This window comes from Lolium perenne, chromosome 4, assembly GCF_019359855.2.
Source record: "Lolium perenne isolate Kyuss_39 chromosome 4, Kyuss_2.0, whole genome shotgun sequence".
Classification (NCBI taxonomy): domain Eukaryota; kingdom Viridiplantae; phylum Streptophyta; class Magnoliopsida; order Poales; family Poaceae; genus Lolium; species Lolium perenne.
In genome coordinates this window covers 145,979,105-146,005,752 of record NC_067247.2, presented here as the reverse complement: position 1 = coordinate 146,005,752, position 26,648 = coordinate 145,979,105, and the positions used below count along the sequence as shown (strand labels likewise).

General features: G+C 42.8%; 1 protein-coding gene and 1 long non-coding RNA gene across 3 annotated transcripts; both read left to right on the top strand.

Moving 5' to 3' along the window:
• Window positions 1–623: 623 nt before the first annotated feature.
• On the top strand, window positions 624–3,930 carry LOC139830535 (uncharacterized). Its single transcript, XR_011742878.1, has 3 exons — window positions 624–1,103; window positions 2,187–2,272; window positions 3,558–3,930. It is a non-coding gene; the product is annotated as an uncharacterized lncRNA (long non-coding RNA).
• A 12,826-nt stretch (window positions 3,931–16,756) lies between these two features.
• On the top strand, window positions 16,757–24,829 carry LOC127294865 (uncharacterized). 2 transcript variants are annotated; one of them, XM_071819676.1, is made up of 5 exons: window positions 18,157–18,227; window positions 18,782–18,943; window positions 19,029–19,177; window positions 23,732–23,778; window positions 24,536–24,829. In XM_071819676.1, exons 1-5 carry the CDS (start codon window positions 18,186–18,188, stop codon window positions 24,616–24,618), a joined length of 483 nt encoding a protein of 160 aa, XP_071675777.1. In that variant the 5' UTR covers window positions 18,157–18,185; the 3' UTR covers window positions 24,619–24,829. The 2 variants fall into 2 exon arrangements, 1 of the variants encoding a protein (XP_071675777.1); XR_011744456.1 differs by lacking the exons at window positions 18,157–18,227; window positions 23,732–23,778; window positions 24,536–24,829 and adding an exon at window positions 16,757–17,827 and having other exon boundaries at window positions 19,029–19,171.
• The last annotated feature ends 1,819 nt before the right edge of the window (window positions 24,830–26,648 follow it).

Sequence of the window (26,648 nt, the reverse complement as noted above, 5' to 3'; positions counted from 1 at the left end):
ACCTCTCTCCCCCGTACCTTGAGGTGGAACCTCGGGGCGAGGTTCCTTGTTAGTGGTGTCGATTGTTACGGCCCAGGAAAATACCATATTAGATTTTGCTTGTTCTTTTTCTTTTGTGCATCATATTTGCAGCATGCATCATATCATGTCACCTTGTTTTATAAAACTTGCATTTCATTCTTGTCTCTCTCTCTCTCTCTATCTCTCTCTCTTCACTTGTGACATTCCAAGCAAGTCTAAACCTATCCTACTTCTTGACCCTATTTTCAAAAAAAGGCCAAACCATCACTATAACTTGATATATTTTCATATAGGTCATGTCAAAATTTCTTACTTGGTTTTAATATTAAAGCCCTCCTAAATCTCCTCTTATTTTACAATTATTTTAATATGAAGCAAATAATTTTGGGAACACATGTACTTTGTTTTATTTGGATTAAAGTGCAGGCTTCAAAATGTTTGATACTCTATCTCATCTCTATCCAATTTCAAAATAGTTTAAATATGTTTGTTTCAAAACAGGAATTAAACAAAAAGAAGAAGAAATGTTAACAGAATCCTATCCTAAGCTGAACCTAACCCAGCTTACCTGTTGACCGAGCCAGGAGCACTAGCTCCTCTGCTTTTCTTCACCACGTGAGCAGGCACGAGGAGAGCCTGGCCATCTCCTCCACTGTTCCCCTTGCCCAAATCAATTCAGCAACCCTAGCTCTCAACTCCCTCTTGCTGCCGCCGTTGCCCATCTTCTATCCCCTCCTCCACAAAGGCTTCAGAGAGGAACACCCAGGGAGAGTTCAGAACTTTCAGTCACCGAGTTCGCCGGAGAAAGGTCCACGCAGCGCCGCTGTTCCTCGCCGTCGTCCGCTGTACTGAGCGCGGGGATGGAGCCCCCGTGGCCTCGTCTTCCTCCTCGCTGAGTTCACGGAGCCGGAGCAGCTCCGGGCGTCTTCAACCTCGTCTTCTTCCCGGAACTGGAGCAGCTCTGAAACGGCACGCTCGTCCTCGTCTCCGAAGCGCGTCTGCCATGGTGACCGTGTGCATCTTCATCGATCCCGGCATCGCCTCACGTCCTCGAGCCTTTCCGTTCGCCTACGCGCCTCCTGGTGAGCGTCGCCTCTGTTCCCACTCTTTCACCCCGCCTGGGTTCGTCATCTTCGTCGTTTAATCCCCGCGGGAGTGATCTCCTCTGTTTCGGTTTCAGCTTTCAGTTAAATTCAGTTAACTGCATCTATAGCTGTTGCCTTCCAGGTCGCACACTCGCACTGTCGCACAACACCCCGCGCCTCACTGCGCCTCACGATGCACTCACTGTCATGCCCAGTGCAGCTAGCTTCTGAATCAATTCAGCAACTTGCTTGCTTGCTTAAGCTAGCTAGCTTATGAATTGATCCAGCAGCTTGTCTTAGCTAGCAGGAACGGCAGCAGATCGATCTAGCAGTCTGCTTACTTGCTACGTATTTGACTAGCTAGCTTTTCTCTGCTTTTACTCAAACAGTACAGCCTAGCCGAAGTGGTTCACGTGACAGCAAAACCAGATGAATTCCAGGGACAACAAAATGCCCTTCCTTTCTGTCATTGTTCCTCAGTTTCAGATAACACCTCTGATAAAATTTCAGTTAACAATTCCTGTAGTAATATCTGTCTTGTTTCTGTATCTTTTCAAGCCAGCGAACCAGCCCAGACTGGTATCAAATATCAGCACCGGAGGATTAAATCCACCTTTCCTGCCTCCAATTATCTTTATTTTGCAAAACTTGTTTATTATATATATTTTGTTTTACAAATCCAATTGCTGCAAACAATATGTCTACCTTTATAAGAAAAATGCATAGATTAATAGATTGTCATCCATATACATATGTTTGCATCTTGCATCACGTCGAATCGTGTTAGTTTGTGCCTATCACCTAATATATAAATGCGGAGTATTTAGGAATTGCAGTATATGATTTCCCCGCTCCGTTTAATATTGAAGTAGCTCACCCTTGCTTGTCTTGCCATGCTAAACAACATTTAACTTTGCCGGTAGAAAAATAACTTGAACCATATAATTGTGCGTCGGAATTTCGATTCCGCTTAATATGGATACGTTGCATTGCACCATATTCGCCATGCCATGCATATCATCTTGAGCATGCCGAATTCTTCTCCGTAGTTGTAAGATTTGCATCCGTTGTTTGTTGTAGCATTTGCTTCTTCCCGGATAGGATCACGAAGTGGTGATGTGAGATACGACGAGTTCTCCGACAAGTTCTTCTACAGCTTTTCACAGGCGAGCCCTCTCTCTTCACCTATTATACTCTCTCCCTCGCACTGCTATCCTTATGTTGCGATGCTTTATCGAGTCACGTGTCCTATTCCACTTGTTTACCATAATAATCCTATATGCACCATTCCTTATCCATAGCCGTTGCTTGATGTTTGAGCCTTGCGAGTCGTAGGCGTGTTTAGGATCTGTTGCTTATCTCGATCTGTTGTCGGGATATGTTGGGTTGTTGGGAGGTTATCACATGCTATAACAGTTGTTGGAGATAATCACATTTACTTAATTGTTAACAACTAAAATTGTAAGCAGAGGCATCTGTGAGCCCCTTTGCGAAAGCATTGGAACTTTGACTTGCTAATGTCCCCTAGGACCCGAGTTCTTGTTATCTGTTCCGAGATTGAGCGCTCTACCCATACGTGGGGGAGTGGGACCCCCATCACCCACTACCTTTCCTCAAGTCTGTTTATTGGGAGCCACAACCTTGATTTTATTTGCTCATATGCACGATGCACGATTTACTTCCTGTTGCCTTCGGGTGTTTATTTCTGTATTGTACTCATATTGCGGATAGACTTATCCTGTGCCTGGTCGTAAGTGCCCGCCTGGACTATGTCGCAAACCTCTGGGTCAGTATCGGAGTACGGCCGAACTTCGTCACGGGTAGCTTAGTTGGGTGGCTCCCATTAAACTTTCTCTTGCATTGGGAACGGTCGTGATGTGAGACTCCACCTCTAGTAAGTGGGTTCGAGCATGCGTATGGTTACATTTGGGCAACCCCTGCAGGGTGTACATCTTATCGATAAGCCGTGTCCGCGGTTATGGACGACTTGGAATTGTATAGCTCGATCATAGAACAACTTACACCTTATACTTGTTGTTAATAATCTGATAATAACTTGCATAGTAATATAGCATTACTACAATCGATACCTAATAAAACTTGTCCACCGTTGAGTGCCTTTTACATTGCCTCTTCGCAATTGTTGGAGGGGATATGTGTAATCGGCTGGGTTATGTTTGTGTAGTATTTTATCTGTCACCTTGTGCGCTCTCTTATCTTATCTGATTAGACGAATGTTGTAGCGTGTCTCTATTGGTTATAGTTTTGCTGCCGCTAAACCTACCATATAGCCCCCGGCGATATATATATTATACTCGCCCGGTGAGCATAGCCATTTCTAGTCTCGCTAAGTACGTGCCGGAGTTCGTTCCTTGGTACTTACTCTCGCCTTTTTCCCTTTCTCTTTTGCTTCTTTCCTCTTGTCGGCAACCGATGGCCCGATTTTGACAGGTACAAGATGACGACGTTAGCAAGGTTACCCTTCCGGCTTGGCCTGGGCAGGGTTTTGGACGCCAGTGGTTATCTTCAGGACTCTTAGTCCAATTTGTATCTTGTCCGTACTCGGACATATTCGATCTTCTCTATGATTCGGATCTTTGTATTGTATATTTGTATCTTGACTCGTCGGAGTCGTTGTTGTAATATATGTATCTTGTGGGCTCTATTGTAATCCTGTTGTAATGTTACCGCTCGTGTTAATTCCTCTGGCATCACGTGTGTGATTCTTCGCGCGCGTCGTGTCGGAGGGCGTCTCTGAATTGATATCGTGCGGATTTCGGCGGGTTCGCTGGGATCCTCAGCGTACCGGTTCCGGGGCGTCACATCTCTTTTGCTTCAACTACTATTTCTTGCGAGTGCATCATTAAAACTGCTGAGCCCATGTTAATGGCTATAAAGAAAGAACTTCTTGGGAGATAACCCATGTGTTTATTTTGCTACTGCACTTTTATTTTATATTTGAATCTTGGAAGTTGTTACTACTGTAGCAACCTATCCTTATCTTAGTTTTGTGCATTGTTGTGCCAAGTAAAGTCGTTGATAGTAAGGTTCATACTAGATTTGGATTACTGCGCAGAAACAGATTTCTTTGCTGTCACGAATCTGGGCCTAATTCTCTGTAGGTAACTCAGAAAATTATGCAAATTTACGTGAGTGATCCTCAGATATGTACGCACTTTCATTCAATTTGAGCATTTTCATTTGAGCAAGTCTGGTGCCTCAATAAAATTCGTCTTTACGAACTGTTCTGTTTTGACAGATTCTGCCTTTTATTTCGCATTGCCTGTTTTGCTATGCTTGATGGATTTTTCGATTCCATTGACTTTCAGTAGCTTTGTGCAATGTCTAGAAGTGTTAAGAATGATTATGTCACCTCTGAACATGTAAGTTTTAATTGTGCACTAACCCTATAATGAGTTGTTTTGAGTTTGGTGTGGAGGAAGTTTTCAAGGATCAAGAGAGGGAGATGATACAATATGATCAAGGAGAGTGAAAGCTCTAAGCTTGGGGATGCCCCGGTGGTTCACCCCTGCATATATCAAGAAGACTCAAGCGTCTAAGCTTGGGGATGCCCAAGGCATCCCCTTCTTCATCGACAACATTATCAGGTTCCTCTAGTGAAACTATATTTTTATTCCATCACATCTTATGTACTTTGCTTGGAGCGTCGGTTTGTTTTTGTTTTTGTTTTTGTTTGAATAAAATGGATCCTAGAATTCATTGTGTGGGAGAGAGACACGCTCCGCTGTTGCATATGGACAAATATGTCCTTAGGCTTTACTCATAGTATTCATGGCGAAGTTTCTTCTTCGTTAAATTGTTATATGGTTGGAATTGGAAAATGATACATGTAGTAATTGCTATAATGTCTTGGATAATGTGATACTTGGCAATTGTTGTGCTTATGTTTAAGCTCTTGCATCATATGCTTTGCACCTATTAATGAAGAAATACATAGAGCATGCTAAAATTTGGTTTGCATAATTGGTCTCTCTAAGGTCTAGATAATATCTAGTATTGAGTTTGAACAACAAGGAAGATGGTGTAGAGTCTTATAATATTTAAAATATGTCTTTTATGTGAGTTTTGCTGCACCGCTTCATCCTTGTGTTTGTTTCAAATAACCTTGCTAGCCTAAACCTTGTATCGAGAGGGAATACTTCTCATGCATCCAAATCCTTGAGCCAACCACTATGCCATTTGTGTCCACCATACCTACCTACTACATGGTATTTCTCCGACATTCCAAAGTAAATTGCTTGAGTGCTACCTTTAAAATTTCTATCCTCTACGTTTACAATATATAGCTCATGGGACAAATAGCCTAAAAACTATTGTGGTATTGAATATGTACTTATGCACTTTATCTCTTATTAAGTTGCTTGTTGTGCGATAACCATGTTCCTGGGGACGCCATCAACTACTCTTTGTTGAATATCATGTGAGTTGCTATGCATGTTCGTCTTGTCTGAAGTAAGGGAGATTTACCGCTAGAATGGTTAGAGCATTGCATAATGTTAGAGAAGAACATTGGGCCGCTAACTAAAGCCATGATCCACGGTGGAAGTTTCAGTTTTGGACAAATATCCTCAATCTCATACGAGAAAATTTATTGTTGCTACATGCTTATGCATATAAGAGGAGTCCATTATCTGTTGTCTATGTTGTCCCGGTATGGATGTCTAAGTTGAGAATAATCAATAGCGAGAAATCCGATGCGAGCTTTCTCCTTAGACCTTTGTACAGGCGGCATAGAGGTACCCCTTTGTGACACTTGGCTAAAACATGTGCATTGCGATGATAATCCAGGTAATCTGAGCTAATTAGGACAAGGTGCGGGCACTATTAGTATACTATGCATGAGGCTTGCAACTTGTAGGATATAATTTACATGACACATATGCTTTATTACTACCGTTGACAAAATTGTTTCTTGTTTTCAAAACCAAAGCTCTAGCACAAATATAGCAATCGATGCTTTCCTCTTTGAAGGACCTTTCTTCTACTTTTATTGTTGAGTCAGTTCACCTATCTCTCTCCACCTCAAGAAGCAGACACTTGTGTGAACTGTGCATTGATTCCTACATACTTGCATATTGCACTTGTTATATTACTTTGCATTGACAAATATCCATGAGATACACATGTTATAAGTTGAAAGCAACCGCTGAAACTTAATCTTCCTTTGTGTTGCTTCAATACCTCTACTTTGAATTATTGCTTTATGAGTTAACTCTTATTCAAGACTTATTGATGCTTGTCTTGAAGTAATATTCATGAAAAGTCTTTGCTTTATGATTCATTTGTTTACTCATGTCATTTACATTGTTTTGATCGCTGCATTCATTACATATGCTTACAATAGTATGATCAAGGTTATGATGGCATGTCACTCCAGAAATTATCTTTGTTATCGTTTACCTGCTCGGGACGAGCAGAAACTAAGCTTGGGGATGCTGATACGTCTCCGACGTATCGATAATTTCTTATGTTCCATGCCACATTATTGATGATATCTACATGTTTTATGCATACTTTATATCATATTTATGCATATTCCGGCACTAACCTATTAACGAGATGCCGAAGAGCCAGTTGCTGTTTTCTGATGTTTTTGGTTTCAGAAATCCTAGTAAGGAAATATTCTCGGAATTGGACGAAATCAACGCCCAGGGGCCTATTTTTCCACGAAGCTTCCAGAAGACCGAAGAGGAGACGAAGTGGGGCCACGAGGTGGCCAGACAACAGGGCGGCGCGGCCCAGGTCTTGGCCGCGCGGCCCTGGCGTCTGGGCCCCTCGTGACGCCCCCTGACCTGCCCTTCCGCCTACAAATAGACTTCATCGCGAAACCCCCCAGTACCGAGAGCCACGATACGGAAAACCTTCCAGAGACGCCGCCGCCGCCAATCCCATCTCGGGGGATTCAGGAGATCGCCTCCGGCACCCTGCCGGAGAGGGGAATCATCTCCCGGAGGACTCTACACCGCCATGGTCGCCTCCGGAGTGATGAGTGAGTAGTTCACCCCTGGACTATGGGTCCATAGCAGTAGCTAGATGGTTGTCTTCTCCTCATTATGCTTCATTGTCGGATCTTGTGAGCTGCCTAACATGATCAAGATAATCTATCTGTAATGCTATATGTTGTGTTTGTTGGGATCCGATGGATAGAGAATACTATGTTATGTTGATTATCAATCTATGTGTTGTTTATGATCTTGCATGCTCTCCGTTATTAGTAGAGGCTCTGGTCAAGTTTTCGCTAGTAACTCCAAGAGGGAGTATTTATGCTCGATAGTGGGTTCATGCCTCCGTGAATCTGGGGGAGTGACAGAAACCTCTAAGGTTATGGATGTGCTGTTGCCACTAGGGATAAAACATTGATGCTATGTCCGAGGATGTAGTTATTGATTACATTACGCACCATACTTAATGCAATTGTCTGTTGTTTGCAACTTAATACTGGAAGGGGTTCGGATGATAACCTGAAGGTGGACTTTTTAGGCATAGATGCATGCTGGATAGCGGTCTATGTACTTTGTCGTAATGCCCAATTAAATCTCACAATACTCATCATATCATGTATGTGCATTGTCATGCCCTCTCTATTTGTCAATTGCCCAACTGTAATTTGTTCACCCAACATGCTATTTATCTTATGGGAGAGACACCACTAGTGAACTGTGGACCCCGGTCCATTCTTTTAATCGAATACAATCTACTGCAATACTTGTTCTACTGTTTTCTGCAAACAATCATCATCCACACTATACATCTAATCCTTTGTTACAGCAAGCCGGTGAGATTGACAACCTCACTGTTTCGTTGGGGCAAAGTACTTTGGTTGTGTTGTGCAGGTTCCACGTTGGCGCCGGAATCCCTGGTGTTGCGCCGCACTACATCCCGCCGCCACCAACCTTCAACGTATTTCTTGGCTCCTACTGGTTCGATAAACCTTGGTTTCTTACTGAGGGAAAACTTGCCGCTGTACGCATCACACCTTCCTCTTGGGGTTCCCAACGGTCGCGTGTTGTACGCGTATCACCTACCCATGGACTAACTAGTTGGATGATCATCCAAATCTTTTATGCAGGATTAAATTTTTCTTCACGGAACCTATTGGATTCAGCTGCTGGAGGTACTTTTATGTCCATCACTTTGGGTGCTGCAACAAAGCTTCTTGATGATATGATGATCAACTACTCTGAATAGCACACTGAAAGGACTCCTCAAGGTAAGAAGGTAAATTCTGTTGAAGAAAACCTCCTCCTTGAGTGATAAGATAGATGTTATTATGTGTATGCTTGTTAATGGTAGATCTCATCTTGATCCTAATAATGCTCCTTTAGCTTCATTGGTTGCTCAAGAAGAGCATGTTGATGTGAACTTCATTAAAAATAGTAATTTCAACAACAATGCTTATAGGAATAATTTTGGTAACAACAACTATAGGCCATATCCTTCTAATAATGGTAATGGTTATGGTAATTCTTACAACAATAGTAGGAGTGTACCCTCTGGTCTTGAAGTCATGCTTAAAGAATTTATTAGTACACACACTGCTTTCAACAAATCTGTTGAGCAAAAGCTTGGTAAAATTGATGTTCTTGCTTCTAAGGTTGATAGTCTTGCTGCTGATGTTGATCTTTTAAAACTGAAAGTTATGCCTAATAAAACTAAATATATTAAGTCATTTGCTACAGGAAACGCTATCCAAGTTCGAATTAATGACAATATTAGAATGATGGCTGAATTACATGCTAGGTGGGAAAGAGAAGAAAAACATGCTAACGAGAATAATGTAGCTAAAGTTTGGACTATTACTACCACTAATAATGTTGATGCTTCACATGTTGCTAAACTTCCTACTATCAATGGTAAAATAATTGGTGTTGGCAATGTTTCTACTTCTAATACAAAGAATGCAAAATTGTCTGAAACTGCTGAAACTGTTTGTGATAAAAGTGCTGAAATTTTTCAGAGTATTGGGGACAATGATCCCATTGCTTTAGATCATAATGGTTTTGATTTTGATAATTGTCATATCTCTGAAGTTATTAAGTTCTTGCAAAAACTTGCTAGAAGTCCTAATGCTAGTGCTATAAACTTGGCCTTTACAAAACATATTACAAATGCTCTCATTAAAGCTAGAGAGAGGAATTAAAACTTGAAGCTTCTATTTCTAGGAAGTTAGAAGATGGTTGGGAGCCCATCATTAAAATGAAGGTCAATGATTTTGATTGTAATGCTTTATGTGATCTTGGTTCACGTATTTCTGTTATGCCTAAGAAACTCTATGATATGCTTGACTTGCCACCTTTGAAATATTGTTATTTGGATGTTAATCTTGCTGATAATTCTATAAAAAAACCTTTGGGGAGGATTGACAATGTTCACATTACTGTTAATAATAACCTTATCCCCGTCGATTTTGTTGTTTTAGATATTGAATGCAATGCATCTTGTCCTATTATTTTGGGAAGACCCTTTTTTCGAACTGTTGGTGCTATTAATTATATGAAAGAAGGAAATATTAAATATCAATTCCCTCTTAAGAAAGGTATGGAACACTTCCCTAGAAACAGAATGAAATTGCCTTTTGATTCTATTATTAGAACAAATTATGATATTGATGCTTCTTCTCTTGATGTTACTTGATTTACACTTTCTGCGCCTAGCTGAAAGACGTTAAAGAAAAGCGCTTATGGGAGACAACCCATTATTTTATTTTCTGCAATTTTTATTTTATATTTGAGTCAAGGTGCTTGTTACTACTGTAGCAATACCTTTTTATCTTTACTTTATTGTATTGTTGTGCCAAGTTAAGTCTTTGATTGTGAGTTGATACTAGATTTGGATTTCTGCGCAGAAACATAATTTTAGCTGTCACGAATTTGAGTTGTTCTCTCTGTAGAAAAATCTAAAAAATCTGTAAAAATTCATGAGTAATCCTCAGATATGTACGCAACTTTCATTCAATTTAAGCTTCTTCATCTGAGCATGTTAAGTGCCTCTAGAAAATTCGTCTTTACGGACTGTTCTGTTTTGACAGATTCTGTCTTTTATTTCACATTGCCTCATTTACTGTGTTTGAGTGGATTTCTTTGCTCCATTAAATTTCAGTAGCCGTGGATAATGTCCAGAAGTGTTGGGAATGATTGTGTCCTCGCTGAACATGTGAATTTTTGATTATGCACTAACCCTCTAATGAGATTGTTTTGAGTTTGGTGTGAAGGAAGTTTTCAAGGATCAAGAGAGGAGGATGATATAATATGATCAAGAAAAGTGAAAAGTCTAAGCTTGGGGATGCCCCGTGGTTCATCCCTGCATATTTCAAGAAGACTCAAGCATCTAAGCTTGGGGATGCCCAAGGCATCCCCTTCTTCATCAACCACTTATCAGGTCACCTCTAGTGAAACTATATTTTTATTCCGTCACACCTTATGTGCTTTACTTGGAGCGTCTGTGTGCTTTTATTTTTGTTTATGTTTGAATAAATTCTGATCCTAGCATTCCTTGTGTGGGAGAGAGACACGCTCCGCTTTTTCATATTGAACACTGGTGTTCTTAGTTTTACTTTTAATGTTCATGGCGAAAGTTGAAAGCCGCTTCATTTATTGCTATTTGGTTGGAAACAAAAAATGCTTCATGTGGTAATTGGTATGTTGTCTTGAATAATTTGATACTTGGCAATTGTTTTGAGCTCTCAAGTATATCATGTTTAAGCTCTTGCATCATGTGGTTTAAACCTATTAGTGGAGAACTACCGTAGAGCTTGTTGAAATTTGGTTTGCATGATTGGTCTCTCTAAAGTATAGATATTTTCTGGTAAAAGTGTTTGAGCAACAAGGAAGACAGTGTAGAGTCTTATAATGCTTGCAATATGTTCTTATGTATGTTTTGCTGTACCGGTTCATACTTGTGTTTGCTTCAAACAACCTTGCTAGTCAAAGCCTTGTACTGAGAGGGAATGCTTCTCGTGCATCCAAAACCTTGAGCCAAAACCTATGCCATTTGTGTCCACCATAACTACCTACTATGTGGTATTTTTCTGCCATTCCAAAGTAAATTGCTTGCGTGCTACCTTTGAAAAAGTTCATTCCTTGTCTTTGCAATACATAGCTCATGGGAAAGTAGCCTAAAAACTATTGTAGTAATGAATTGTCGCTTATGTATCTTAGTTCTTATAAGTTGCTTGTTGAGCGGTAATCATGTTTCTGGGGACGCCATCAACCTGTCACACCTTTTTTGAATATCATGTGAGTTGCTATGCATGTTCGTCTTGTCTGAAGTAAGGGAGATTTGCCATGAGTTAAATGGTTTGAGTATGCATATTGTTAGAGAAGAACATTGGGCCGCCAACCAAAGCCATGTATCATGGTGGAAGTTTCAGCTTGGTCATTAATCTTCAAATCTCTTATGAGAATATTATCTGTTGTTGAATGCTTAAAGCATAAAAGAGGAGTCAATTATCTTTTTCTATGTTGTCCCGGTATGGATGTCCTCAAGTTGAGATCTATCAAAATTGAGAGATCAAATGCGATCTATCTCCTTGGACCTTTGTACAGGTGGCATAGAGGTACCCCTTTGTGACACTTGGTTGAAACATTTGTAATGCAATGATAATCCATGGAAATCCGAGCTAATTAGGACAAGGAGCGGGCACTATTAGTATTCGATGCATGAGACTTACAACTTATAGGAGGTTTTATGCATAACACATATGAATTATTACTACTGTTGACAAAATTGTTTCCATGTTTTCAAAATAAAAAGCTCTAGCACATGAGTAATCCCTGCTTCCCTCTGCGAAGGTCCTTTCTTTTACTTTATGTTGAGTCAGTTTACCTACTTCTTTCTATCTTAGAAGCAAACACTTGTGTCAACTGTGTGCATTGATTCTTACATACTTGCTTATTTGCACTCATCATATTACTTTATGTTGACAATTATCCATGAGATATGCATGTTTAAAGTTGAAAGCAACAGCTGAAACTTAAATCTTCCTTTGTGTTGCTTCAAAACCTTCTATTAAGAATCTATTGCTTTATGAGTTAACTCTTATGCAAGACTTGTTGATGCTCGTCTTGAAAGTACTATTCATGAAAAGTCTTTGCTATATGATTCAGTTGTTTAGTCATTATCTATTTTTAACAAACTATAGACCATTGCTTTGAATCACTTCATTCATCTCATATGCTTTACAATATTATTGATCAAGATTATGATGGTAGCATGTCACTTCAGAAATGATCCTTTTTATCGTTTACCTACTCGAGGGCGAGCATGAACTAAGCTTGGGGATGCTTGATACGTCTCAAACGTATCTATAATTTCTTATGTTCCATGCTAGTTTTATGATAATACTCACATGTTTTATATACACTTTATATCATTTTATGCATTTTCCGGCACTAACCTATTAACAAGATGCCGAAGCGCCACTTTCTGTTTTCTGCTATTTTTGGTTTCAGAAATCCTACACAGGAAATATTCTCGGAATTGGACGAAACAAAATCCCACGGTCTTATTTTCCACGGAGTCTTCCAGAACACCGAAGAGGAGACGAAGAGGGGCCACGAGGCGGCCACACCATAGGGGGGGGCGCGGCCCCACCCCTGGCCGCGCCGCCATATGGGGTGGGCCACTCGGGCGTCCCCCGACTCTGCCCCTTCGCCTATATAATCCTTCCGTCGCGAAAACCCTAGTACCGAGAGCCACGATACGAGAAAAGTTACTGAGACGCCGTCGCCGTCAACCCCATCTCGGGGGGTTCTGAAGATCACCTCCGGCACCCTGCCGGAGAGGGGAATCATCACCGGAGGGCTCTACATCACCATGCCCGCCTCCGGACTGATGCGTGAGTAGTTCATCCTTGGACTATGGGTCCATAGCAGTAGCTAGATGGTTGTCTTCTCCTCTTGTGCTATCATGTTTAGATCTTGTGAGCTACCTATCATGATCAAGATCATCTATTTGTAATGCTACATGTTGTGTTTGTTGGGATCCGATTAATATGGAATACAATGTCAAGTAGATTATCGATCTATCATATATGTGTTGTTTATGATCTTGCATGCTCTCCGTTGCTAGTAGTGGCTCTGGCCAATTTGATACTTGTAACTCCAAGAGGGGGTATTTATGCTAGATAGTGGGTTCATGCCTCCATTGAATCTGGGACACTGACAGAAAGTTCTAAGGTTGTGGATGTGTTGTTGCCACTAGGGATAAAACATCAATGTTTTGTCTAAGGATATTTGTATTGTTTACATTACGCACAGTACTTAATGCAATTGTCTGTTGTTTGCAACTTAATACTGAAAGGGGTGCGGATGCTAACCCGAAGGTGGACTTTTTAGACATAGATGCATGCTGGATAGCGGTCTATGTTCTTTGTCGTAATGCCCTAAGTAAATCTCATAGTAGTCATCATGATATGTATGTGCATTGTTATGCCCACTCTATTTGTCAATTGCCCAACTGTAATTTGTTCACCCAACATGTTATTTATCTTATTAGAGAGACACCACTAGTGAACTGTGGACCCCGGTCCATTCTTTTACATCTGAAATACAACCTATTGCAATCATTGTTCTCTGTTGCTTTGCAAGCAAACATCATTCTCCACACCATACGTTTAATCCTTTGTTTACAGCAAGCCGGTGAGATTGACAACCTCACTGTTAAGTTGGGGCAAAGTATTTTGATTGTGTCGTGCAGGTTCCACGTTGGCGCCGGAATCCCTGGTGTTGCGCCGCACTACACTCCTTCACCAACAACCTTCACGTGGCTTTCATCTCCTACTGGTTCGATAACCTTGGTTTCTTACTGAGGGAAAACTTGCTGTTGTACGCATCACACCTTCCTCTTGGGGTTTCCAACGGACGTGTGCTTCACGCGTCATCAATATTGTTTTAAGAGCGGGAACTATCTTCAGGGTAAAAATATAGATCATTTGATCGGTCATCGATGGCTCTTGTGCATTGTTCTCTTCTTGGATGCGTCACTTTCACTTTTGGAGAGCCTGAAGTTCATGTGTTGTCTTGGTGGTGAATATATTGTTACTGCTAGACCTGGAATACTGCGTTTTTTTTGGCTATGTGTATCCGTTTTATCAATAGGGTATTTTGTTGTTGCATAGGCTGAGTATAATTGGTATCTTCGATATTAAAATATTCCAAAAAAAAATATGTGGGTAATGCCTTGTTGTCTATGTTGCCCAATATTTCATAATGGGATATGAGTAGAATTTATTTATGGATAAAGATTTTGAAATCGGCTTAGATATTAACCTCCGACGAAGTTGATGGTGAGACAATAAATCTCAACAATACGCTGGCATGTGCACTACACTTCCCTTGCCGCCACGCTAGTCCTGTCCGTGATGAGTATATGCTCTCATGAGTTAAAACACTACTTTCATACACACACTATGGCCAGCCAGCCATATATAATATTTTGGCTCTATTATTCTCGCTCAAGCTCTCATTCATTTATGACAAAAGTTTGTTCAATTTTTGTCCGATGCACAACATGTACCTTCGATTGCACCATAAAAACCATCCTCACGGACGTGATTTTTTTGCAACCGGGTGCCCGCAAACCTATTTTAAATAATATGGTAGAAAATTTACTAAATAAATATGTCATAAATATGCGTGTAGAGAATATAGTAGGTGTGTGCGTAAATTATTTTAATTTTTGGAAAGATTTAAATAGAGTTATTCGATTTTTACAAAATCAGGTACCTCTACCTTGGCGCTCCACTTAAGGGCATCTCCAACGGGACGACACATTTCAGACGTTTAAATTGTCGCGTCCGTTTATCCGTTTGCCCGGGGGGGGGGGGGGGGGGGGCAACCCAGCGGCCTGACACGTTTCATCCGATGAGAGAGATTTCTATTCTTCTAGATAAGAGTTCCGGCCGGCAGTTGTCGTCGCACTCGCCTACTATATTCGAGATCATGCAACAACATTGAAAATATCCTAGAGGAAGAGATATCTATTCCTGGAATGCCGCTTGATATCATAGATTTCTATGCTACACATGATTGAGATATTCACATTTCTAAGTAGAATCGATATTTTAAAATTAGTGCAATATGTTCAAACAAATTAAACATATAAACTGCAAAAACATACAAACTTTTAAACTAGCTACTTCTTATTTGAAGGCCCGTCTCGTCATCCTCACGGATGCGCTTCTTGCTCGTTACATGCGAAGAGGTACTGGCGGTCGACTCGTCCGACGAGCTTGAGTCCCCCATCCGACGAGTGGTCATTGGGGTCTTCGTCGTCGTCCGTGAACGGAAGATGAGCCTGCGCCTGCACCTGCACCCTCGCCCGGGCCCTTGCCTCATTCCTTGCCGCTGCCACCTCCTCCGTCTCCAACCGTGCCCACCTTGCATCTTCATCTTCCCCTCCTCGACGACGGCCTCCCCCCTCGCCCTCCATCGGCGGGGAGCTAGACCTGCTCGGCGTGGCACCTCTATCCCACCAATGCCACCATCCCAGCGGCTTCCCCTCGAGTTCGGTGTCCGATGGAAACGAAAGGTTACTCATGGCTTGATGCTGGTGGCACGCCGGTTGGAGATGAAGATGAATGGCAGACCGGTTGGAGATGAATTAGCGCAGATGCAGGGGTCTTATTGAGCGGGGATTAATGGCGGCACGTATAACGAAGAGGGCTGCGGTTGCTCTTCCGTGGTGGTTCGGCGCTCCATTCCGGCGGTTCGGATCGAAGCGGTTGCCCTCACCGACAATTGTTCTTCTTAATTCGAGCCGGCTCGAGCCAGGGTCGCTGCTAGGCGGGCCCGTGGGAGAAGCGAGCGGACGCTCGATGCGACCGCTCAGCGTCCGCGGAGACGCAAACGTGCCACATTTTTACGCCGCGACGTCGCCCCGCTGGAGCAGGATGCAGGCGCATTTCTGGTCTGCGCGGATGCAGACGGTCGTGTAGCGTCCGATTCCGTGGAGATGCCCTAATTGTCACCCCCTATTGTCCCATTGGACCAAAGTCGGATGTAATACGGCCAAATGGCACGTAATTCCGTTCTGAGAGCAAGTACAATAAGGTACCGTCAGCTTGTTCTAAGAGATAAAATATTATAAGTTTGCTTAGTTAAAGGAGAGAGATTAGGAGAGAGAAGAGAAGTGGGCTTTTATCTAATAGCCAGTTCTAGCACGTGCTTCTAGGCACTATATGAGACTAAAAGGTAGACCATGTATTGTAAAAGTATTATATTTTTATAGCTTACTATTGTAAATGCTAGCTATAAATTGACTATAGATGATGTGAAAAATTGTTATAGCCGGTTGCCGACTACACTATTATTCTTGCTCTGACTGGTCTAGCGATACACACTTCAAGAAATAAGTTTGACTACTAATTTGATCAAAAATTATGTTATTGGAAATATTTTTTGAATACGGTCCAATGGTATAATTTTTAAGGCATATATCTCATACTTTGTTAATTAAATTTGTAGTTAAATTTATTTCTCGAAGTGCGTAATTACACGTTACTACGGTATTGAGGGACTATCACTTTGTGGTGTCTCAAAGACTCAAATGGGCAGGCAGTCGCTGCTCTGTGATAAATGCACCGGAGGGGATTCATCTGTTCATCTCTGCTAGTCTCCGTTCTCTGCCCATAGCTTCTTCATGGTTTTTTCGCTCTGATAGCTGAGAAGTGAGAGCAACCACCGGGAACACTGCCAAGAGGGGTTTCTCGTCTTCTGTTTCCCACTTCCTAGAGGCGGCGGCGGCTGCCGCAGCTTCCGGCTCGTAGCTGAGGTGAGGTGTGAATCTCAGATCGATCCTCAGAATGGCAGACAGGGCTGTGGCGAGCGGTGACGACTGAATCAGCGCCCTCCCCCTCGACCTCCGTCTGCGCTTGCTTTCTTTGTTGCCCGCGGACGAGGCAGTGCGGAGCAGCGAGCTCTCCCGCGAGTGGCGCGGTCTCTGGAAGAAAATGCCCAGCCTGCGCCTCGTCGGTTTAGAACAGTTTGAGACGGCCGAGGGTTTCAACAAGTTCGTGAACCATCTCATCGTCCTCCGAGGCCACTTGCCCCTAGACAAGTTGGAGATCCAGGTTCGTCAATCCGAGGCAGCTGTGTCATATCCATACGCCAATCTGTGGATCCAATATGCTCTCATCTGCAAGGTTCCTGTGCTCGACGTCTTCTGCGAATCTGGTGTCGTCGATAGCATACAAACTCACAGTGCCTCTTGTCTCTGACCACCTGACGACCCTAAATCTTTGCGAAGTTGATTTGGAAAAATGCTCTGCACTTGTTGACTCGGAACTATCTCTGGATTTCTCAAGCTGCCCCTTGTTAAAGAGTCTAAGTATGCAGCGTTGCAGCATTTGCGTGCACAAGATCTCTTCCAAATCGCTAGAGCAGCTGCACATCACCAGTTATTCTTCCTTTAATCTGCGTTCCCGTACCTGGATTTCTGCACCAAGTCTTATTTCACTGGAGCTTAGTGATTTTGTTGGCGAGGCTCCTATCCTTGAAAGCATGCCATTCCTCCAAAAAGCATTCATTAGGCTATATGTGTATGATGAGAGCTGGTGTGATGCTATCAATCCTAGGGTACAGAAATGTTGTAATCAAAGTTGTGAACGTTGTTACGGTTATCCTGTTGGCGGTTATCGGAGTGTGCTTCTCAATGGCTTGTCCAATGCTATCCATCTGGAGTTGATAGCTGACCCTAACATGGTATGCGTACAAATATTACCATCTGATCTTATTGTTGTTTGATAAATATCCACCGGTTCTCTTCCATGCTTAGACATGCATAAAAATGTATGCTTATCGACGTTATCGTAATACCCCTCCATGTCAAAACATAGTACATATTGTGGTTTTGTCTTTAGTAAAACATTGTGAACTTTGACCAAGTATAAAGAAAATATATGAGTACTGCAAACATAATGAACTTTGACCAAGTATATAGATAAATATCAATAATGGTACTCCCTCCATCCTAAAAATAAGTGTCTCACTGTAGCAATAAACTTGGTCAAAGTTTACAATGTTTGACTCAAGAGAAGACTAACATGCACTAAATTTTGACATGGAGGGCGCAATACGCTGGTTTTCTGCTTTGGATCTGATGGTTAGTTTGTGATGATTATGAACTGTGTGATCTATACTTTTCAAAGTTCTCAACATGGTTTTGTGCTTTTGGTCTTATGGTAACGCCGGGCAACTGGGAATCTAAAGATTGATCGACTCATGTTAATTTATGTATGACTTTAGAGCCTGAGATGGTAGAGTCACTATGCCAATTTTAGATTGATAGACACATCTTGAACTTAACATTAGGGCTAATATCAATGTAGCCAAAGTTTTGAGCTTATGCTTTAAGTGACTAAACTAGTATTATACTTTTTCCAATCATGCATTATCGATTAGTTGATTGGAACCCTGAAAGTATTTGTTGTTGTCTAAGTGCACCCTTTGATCAGTGGAACTAATAATATATGGACTTGATAGGACAAAACGGAATAGTTTAGTGGCTTAAGGTTACATTTCCACCTTTTTAAGTTGCATTATAATTTATAATGTTCTACCCAAAGTTTTTAACTTTTTTACTGAATTCAATTATTTCCTCTTGTAACTTGGAAAATGGAGTTTGAGAACATTTGTATTCTTCTGCTGTTTCTGTAGTATGTCTACAGAAGGGATTTGGCTTGTTGCCCCATATTTGGCAATTTAAAGACTCTGTTACTGAATGAGTGGTGTGTGGCTCATGGCTTACATGGACTAGTTTGCATTCTCCAACACTCGCCTATTCTTGAGAAGCTCACACTTTTGTTCTATAACACTAAGGTATGGTCTAAATGAAACATTTCTATATTAGTAAAGGTATCATTTATATTCGGTTGATCACACAAAAATGACCTGTTTCTTATAGGACCTCCCTATTGCAATAGTGGACGATGGAAACCATGATCCAGTAGAACAAACATTTGCATGTGTACACCTTAAGGTAGTTAACATCAAATGTCAAGTGATGAATGAGAGGGTTTCCAAAACTATGAAGCTCTTGAGTACATGTGGCATTTTTTTTCGATAAAGGATGCTTTATTACTTTAATAAGCAATTACATCCAGCCTCTGCATAAACAGGATGCACACAGCCGTTTTGTTGTCTCAAGTCCAAAAGGATAAATAATAAAAACTAGGCGAGATACATATCGGAACGATGAATCATATAACGCCTAAAGTGTAGGTGGGGCATCTATCCGTAGACTATGCTGCCACCCATGTAGGGAAAAAGTATCCCTCGCCGTAGCCTCCAACCGTGTACAGACCTCCGTACATGGCTGTCGGTTCTCCACTCGCTGTAGAGGTAACCATGAACGGAGAATACTTGTACATCTGTAGATGACCTGCAACAAAGAACAATTTTTGTCATTAAAGATCTTGTCATTTCTACATAGCCAAAGCGCCCAGATAACTGCTAGCGCCCCCACCCTAAGAAGCAACTTAAACCTTGAATCTATACCATGAAGCCAGTTGCTAAAGACATTGGCGACACTAGTCGGAGGATACAAGGTAGACGCTACTTGGATGACAGACCATATAGATCTCGCGAACTGGCACTGGAAGAATAAGTGTTTGATTGTTTCGTCCTGATGACAAAAAACACACCGTGTACTTCCATGCCAATTCCGCTTAACAAGATTGTCTTTGGTGAGAATAACCCCACGACGAAGATACCATCCAAAAATTTTAATTTTTAATGGTATCTTCATCTTCCAAATCTTCTTATTGTTGTCAACTGGTAAGTCAGAAAGAAGGATCGCATTGTAGAAAGATTTTACGAAAAAGGTACCATCTACATGAAGGTTCCATCTAAATTCGTCTGGTTCAGGTGATAAATGAATATCTCCAAGCCGTTGAATTAGGGTATTCCATGCCACAAGTCTTTGTCCAAGTAAAACCCGTCTGAACGTCACATTCGGAGGTGAGGTAACCATTACAGTAGCAATGGTATCACCTTGGCGACGAGCAATCCTATACAGAGCAGGATACTGTTCACTTAAGGGTGCATTGTCTAGCCAAGCATCTTCCCAGAACCGTGTCTGTGCTCCATTCCTGATTGAGAAAGTACCACGGCGAAAGAATACATTTTTTGTCGCCATAAGACCAGCCCAGAAGTGAGAATCCCCAGGTTTCCAAACCACTTGGGATAATGTCTTCGAACCGATATACTTTCTCCGAAGAATAGTTTGCCAAGTCCCATCCTCAGTAAGTAGCTTAAACAGCCATTTACCCAGAAGAGCCGAATTCTTGACCTCCAGGTCATGAACTCCAAGCCCTCCTTGATCTTTGGGGCTACAAACTATACTCCACTTAACCAGTCGATATTTCTTTTTCTCGCTGTCCCCTTGCCAAAAGAATCTGGATCGATAGTAATCGAGTTTATGCAGAATTCCTTTCGGTAGGATGAAGAATGATAACATATACAGTACCATATTTGTGAGTACCGAATTAATGAGTACCAATCTTCCTCCCAGGGACAACAATTTACCTTTCCAACTACTAAGGCGTTTTTGTAATCTTTCTTCCACTAATTTCCATTCCGCGATTGTAAGTCTCCGATAATGAATCGGAATACCCAAATAACGAATAGGAAATTGGCCTTGCCCGCAACCAAACAACTCTGTATACAGAGCCGTATCGTTTTGGGCATCACCGAAACAGAACAATTCGCTTTTATGGAAATTGATTTTCAATCCTGACAACTTCTCAAAAGCCGCCAAAATTAATTTCAGATTTTGAGCTTTTTCAAGATCATGATCCATAAACAGAATTGTATCGTCGGCATATTGAAGTATAGATAAACCACCATCAACCAGATGTGGAATCACTCCTTCAATCTGGCCATCAGCCTTGGCCCGCTCTATGAGTATAGCCAGCATATCCGCTACAATGTTAAACAACATCGGTGATAACGGATCCCCTTGGCGTAACCCTTTTCGTGTTTGGAAATAGTGGCCAGTGTCATCATTAACCCGGATTGCAACACTACCTCCATACACAAAATCATTTATTAGAGCGCGCCACTCTGGAGAAAAACCTTTCATCCTGAGTGTCTGTTGTAGGAAAGACCACTTAACTTTATCATACGCCTTTTCAAAATCTAGTTTTAGAATAACCCCATGTAATTTCTTAGAATGCATCTCATGTACCGTCTCATGCAAGACCGCCACTCCATCAAGGATGTTCCTTCCTTGCATAAAGGCTGTCTGTGATGGCTGGACAACATGATCCGCAACCGTATTAAGTCTAATGGTGGCCACTTTCGTGAAAATCTTGAAACTTACATTTAAGAGGCAAATAGATCTATATTGTTGAATCCTTTCTGCCTCATTAACTTTCGGTAATAAGATTACTTCACCAAAATTTAGACGAAATAATTCTAGTTTTCCAATATGTAGGTCACTGAACAAATCTAGAAGGTCCGATTTAATCGTATCCCAGAAAGTTTGATAAAACTCCGCTGGAAAACCATCAGGACCCGGTGCTTTGTTGCATTCCATTTGGAAAATTGCCTTCTGAACCTCTTCCTCGGTATAAGGTGCGGTTAGTAGACCATTTTCTTCCATAGAAACTTGGGATATATCGTCCGTTAAGTCCTCATTAAGAGAGAAGGTGCTTTCCTCCGGAGGACCAAACAGACCTTTATAATAGTTAGTAATGTAAGATTTGAGTTGCTCATGGCCTTCAATCAACCCTTCATCTTGAATAAGAGAATGAATACGTTTTTTCCGATGTCTCCCATTGGCTAAGCCATGGAAATATCGCGTATTTGAATCTCCTTCCAATATGAATTGAGCTTTAGAACGTTGATACCAATTGAGTTCCTCCTCGCGAAGAAGACTCGCCATCTGTGCATTTGATTGATTTTTAAGTTCAATCTCTTGCGTAGACAACGGTCTAACCTCCGCAACAGCCTCAAGCTCATCAATTACATTTGACAAGCGAGCCTTCTCTTTTTTAAGGATACCGGCCGTATGGGCAGCCCAACCAGAGAGATGTTTGCGCATTGTCCGCATCTTATTATTCCATCTCAAAATTGGAGTGCTGCCCCCGACCGGTCTCTCCCAAACCTTCTTAACCATATCATGAAATCCCTCTCGATGTAGCCAGCCAAGTTCAAATTTGAACGGTCGTTTACAAACAGGACGGGGATTCCCAGTAGTTAGGAGGATGGGAGCATGGTCAGACAGTTTTTCAATACGTTCTAGTGCACGGACTGACACCATAGGGTATTTATTTTCCCATTCGGTATCCATCAACACGCGATCTAGTTTCTCGTATGTGGGTTCAGGCAAGCTGTTGGCCCAAGTAAACTGTCGACCGGACATAAACACATCTCTTAAATTAAGGCTATCAATGACAACATTGAACAAGAAAGGCCAATGTCCATCGAAACGGCCTTTACTTTTCTCGTGAGGAAATCTCAACAAATTAAAATCGCCTCCGATTAAAATCGGATAAGGATTATCTTTTGTAAGATTTACCAACTCACGTAAAAAGTCAGCCTTAAAAGCATCCTGGGCGGCACCATACACATCAACCAGACTCCACGTGAAACCGTCTGCTTTATTCTGAATGTCGAGCTTAATGTGATACTCTCCATCAGAACTAGCTAAGACAGTCATGGTGTCTATACGGACGCCAAGTAAAATGCCACCGGACCTACCACGAGGCGGGCGAGAAAACCACTGAAAGTTAATCCCGCCTGACAGTCGGTCGAGAAAACTTTGTGTGAAATTTCGCCTACCCGTCTCCGATATAGCAATGAAATCTAAATCATAATCTCTACAACCATCGGCAATGTGGGAATGTTTAGCCAAGTCACCAAGACCTCTGCTATTCCGAAACATGCCATTCATCGAGAAACTATTTTAGATTTAGTATTCTTGCTATATCTACGAGATTTCTTTCCAGCCGACGATCGAGAACCACGTTCAGAAGCTTGTAGATCAGAACTAAGCTCCACGTGTTCTAAATCGACTTCTGAAATATTACCAATAATAGCCGAGAGAAGCTGACCATCTAGGATGTCATCCTCTTCCTCATCGTCTACTACTGTTGTTTCATGCCCAGTGGAAACATTCGGAGCAACCGTTAGACGGTCAAGTTCCGTCTGTCTGAACACATTGGTCGAAACTGAAATCTCATCAGACCTACTACCCATATTAACTCCTATGCTACTCAAATTTGAAGAAATACGAGTATCTGAAAACGAATTAAACGACTTGGATGGTTGCTTATTACCTGCCGTGTCGAGGTTCTTCCCAGCCTTACGCCGCATGGCTCTCTGCAAGGCGTCCTCATCCGTCGGCCCCGCCCCATCCACCGCAAGAGCGTACCTCCCACTCCGCCTCACCGTCGGTTGAACAACGGGAGGAGGGACCGTGGGTGGCGGCTGCTGCAGGGTGGATACCGGCAATGGAGAAGTCGAGGGCGGTGGAGACCAAGCCGGTGAGGGAGAAGAGGTCGTCGATACATGGGTAGAAGGTGATGTAGCCCCCTGTATCACAGCAGGCCCAGGCGAGTCCCCCTTCGCGGGGGAAGAGGGGGAAGAGAGTACATGTGGCATACCTCCTGAGCACATTAGGTTGAAGGTCAACCAGTCACACCCATATTGTAAGTTCACTATTTTCATTCTCCATGCCTTGCAAGTTTTCTGCAGTCTTCTTACTTGTAGTAATTCTAAGAGCTAGGCACAATGTTTTAACCTTTACATTCTATACAAGATGTCCGCTGTAATTACACATCAGTTACAGGAATACCACCTTTACAAATCGTTCTGAATTCAAAATCTGTTATTCTTTAGCATCAATGGAGTTATGGTCTGTTAAGTTTGAACTAAATTGGTTGATCTATACTTTCTTTGTCATACAACATTGCTTGTAGATCATTTGGGTTTGATTCAATTCTATGGAACTTTTACTGATGATGAAAATAGGCATTCTCAACTTTAAACCAGTTTACTTCCACTCTTGTACTCCGCTAGCTGGCTTCTGTTTTGGGGCTTCTGGTTTGCTCAACGAGAATGATGCCCATGATACCCATGTCTCCTATTAACACTGAAAAAGCAGCTTGCCATTGCCTCCCACACTTCTGCCTGAACTCCTGAGGGCTGAATCACCGTTTAGGCTTGGCTGTGAGCCTGCCACTAGTAGAGCAACTGCCACTAGTGGAGGAAAATGGCCATATGATGCCCTCAGAAAGCTATTTACTGCAGTATATGGACTTGATAGGACAAGATATTTGGTCAATTTCATATTAATTCGCCTACTTCAAAATGCCTGAAATCTGAAATTCCTGTTTATATCATCGTGGACATTAAAGAGCCATACTTACTGTGTGTGTGTGTTTTTTTTTGAAAAAAATTGTGCAGCTTTCAGTTTTGAGATGCCACAAGATGTTACACCATCAACTAGTGACCACGATGCTGCGCCTTCACCCACCACTGACGACTAAGATGGCTTGTTGGATCTTGATGTTAGCAGTTCCAGTCCTTTTGTATTTCAAAGCTGCTGTAATGCCGTACGTTATCTCTATGTTTAGGTTTCTTTCGATCTCTTTGTCTGCTAGAAACTTGTCTGTGTTAGTTGTCAGATACAACTCAGCTAAACGGTTTCCAGTTCACTGGTGTGGCAATGTCAATGGTTATATTGTTGCTATATTTCAGTTACCGTTAATGAAAATATGGCAAGTACATTGCTATGTTCTGAAATTGGTTGCTGGTGTGCCTCCTCTGGCCTTTCAAGGATGTTGTCAGTTCTTGATCATATCCAAAACATGTTGCTCCCTCTGATCCATAATAACTGTCATGGTTTTAGTTTAAATTTGCATTAGAGCACCTCCAGTCGTTGGGGCTCCCCAGGCTGAAATCTGGCGCTAAATGGCCTGGGGCGGCCCAGTTCCCAGCGTCGGGAAATCCGGGCGATAGGCCGAATTCGAATGGAACATGGCGAAATTCGTTCAAACTTAGCCTAAATTTAGAGATATTTAACATATATAGGTGTTCGTAATATATTTAAATTCAGCTAGGGGAACATATAAATTAAACATAAAACACGATGTTCTACATGCTGAAATGGCAGTAGAACACTGTGTAGTCGCCGCCGCCGGCGCCTGCTGGCTGCTGCTCTGGCCGGGGGCTCCCCAAGGGCTAGAACCCTGGCCAGGGTTGCCGAGGCATGGCGGCGACGGCGACGGCCGGTACCATTCATCATCGCTGTTGTCCTCCATCTTGATGACTGGTGCGCGGCGCCGCGCGGCCGCCGTTGTCGGCGGGAGGGGGAGGAGGGCCATCGTAGGAGGCCAGCTCCCGCTTGTACCTTTCGCTGAAGTACTTTGTTCACGCTGTGTAGTTCTCGGAGAAGAACTGCTCCTCGGCGCGATGCTCGTCGCTCAGGTGGCGAGCTCCACCTCGATCTCCAGCACCGAGGCGTCGCTTTGCGGTGTCGGCGGGATTGGCATGCCTCCCGCGCTTAGCCGCCAACCGCCAGGAGCGCAGAAGTCCGGCGATGCCCGGTACCTGGCCATGTACATCAGCCGCCCCCCCCCCCCCCCCCCCCTCCACTGATGGAGGGAGACCCGGCCGAATCCGTTGTTCGCCGCGCCATCACCGCCTCACCGGGGAACCTATCCGCCATTGAAGCCGACGTTTTTTTGGACGAGAGGAGAGGGGAGAGAGTTGGAACGATGGTGGTGAATGCGAGCAGGCATGGTAGCTCCGCGATAAATAGAGGGGAGTAGGCATGAATGCAAGGAGACGACATTAATTCGCCGCGTGGAAGTTACGCGTCGGGCGACGACTAATCGGCGGCAGGCTTTTACAGCGCGCGGAAGACGATGCGATGAGGACGATGATCTCTCTTCTCTCTGACAGATCGGAGCCACCAGGCGAGCGCGAGCTTTCCTCGATGATTCCCGCGCTTTTGTTTCCTCCGGACTCCCCGAGCGTGCCCTGGAGGGGCCGGAGTTGACATGGGCTCGCCGGATGTATGAAAGCCCAAATCCGGGCGAAAACTAAGATCCGAGGACGCGATTGGGCCATTTTCCACTGGTCCGGATAAAAAAAAGCTCCTGAGGCCACGTCGGGAGACTGGCTGAAGGTGTTTTAGTTCAAATTTGTGGTGGATCAGAGGGAGTACTATGTTTTGCAGCTAAACTGTATTTGCTCCCGGAGTCCCGGTGTGCTTCTAGCAACTGTCATAGTACATTTGCCATTTGCTACTTCCAAGTGCCGCATTTGCTACTTCCGAGCGCCCACGTCGGAAGAAGCTTTAACTTTTCTTGCTCGAAGGAGCGGAAATGGAGAGAAAAGCGTGAGACACGTGATTGTTGGAGTACCTAGACAAAGTTCTTACGAGTATCTGGTGGTATGAACATTGGGAACAATCCTCCCTCCAACTTCTCACACGTTCGTTGGGCGATGGGTAGGTTTCGTCGCTTCCTGAATGACTACGTGTTCAAAGAAATCTACCTGCACGACCGACGGT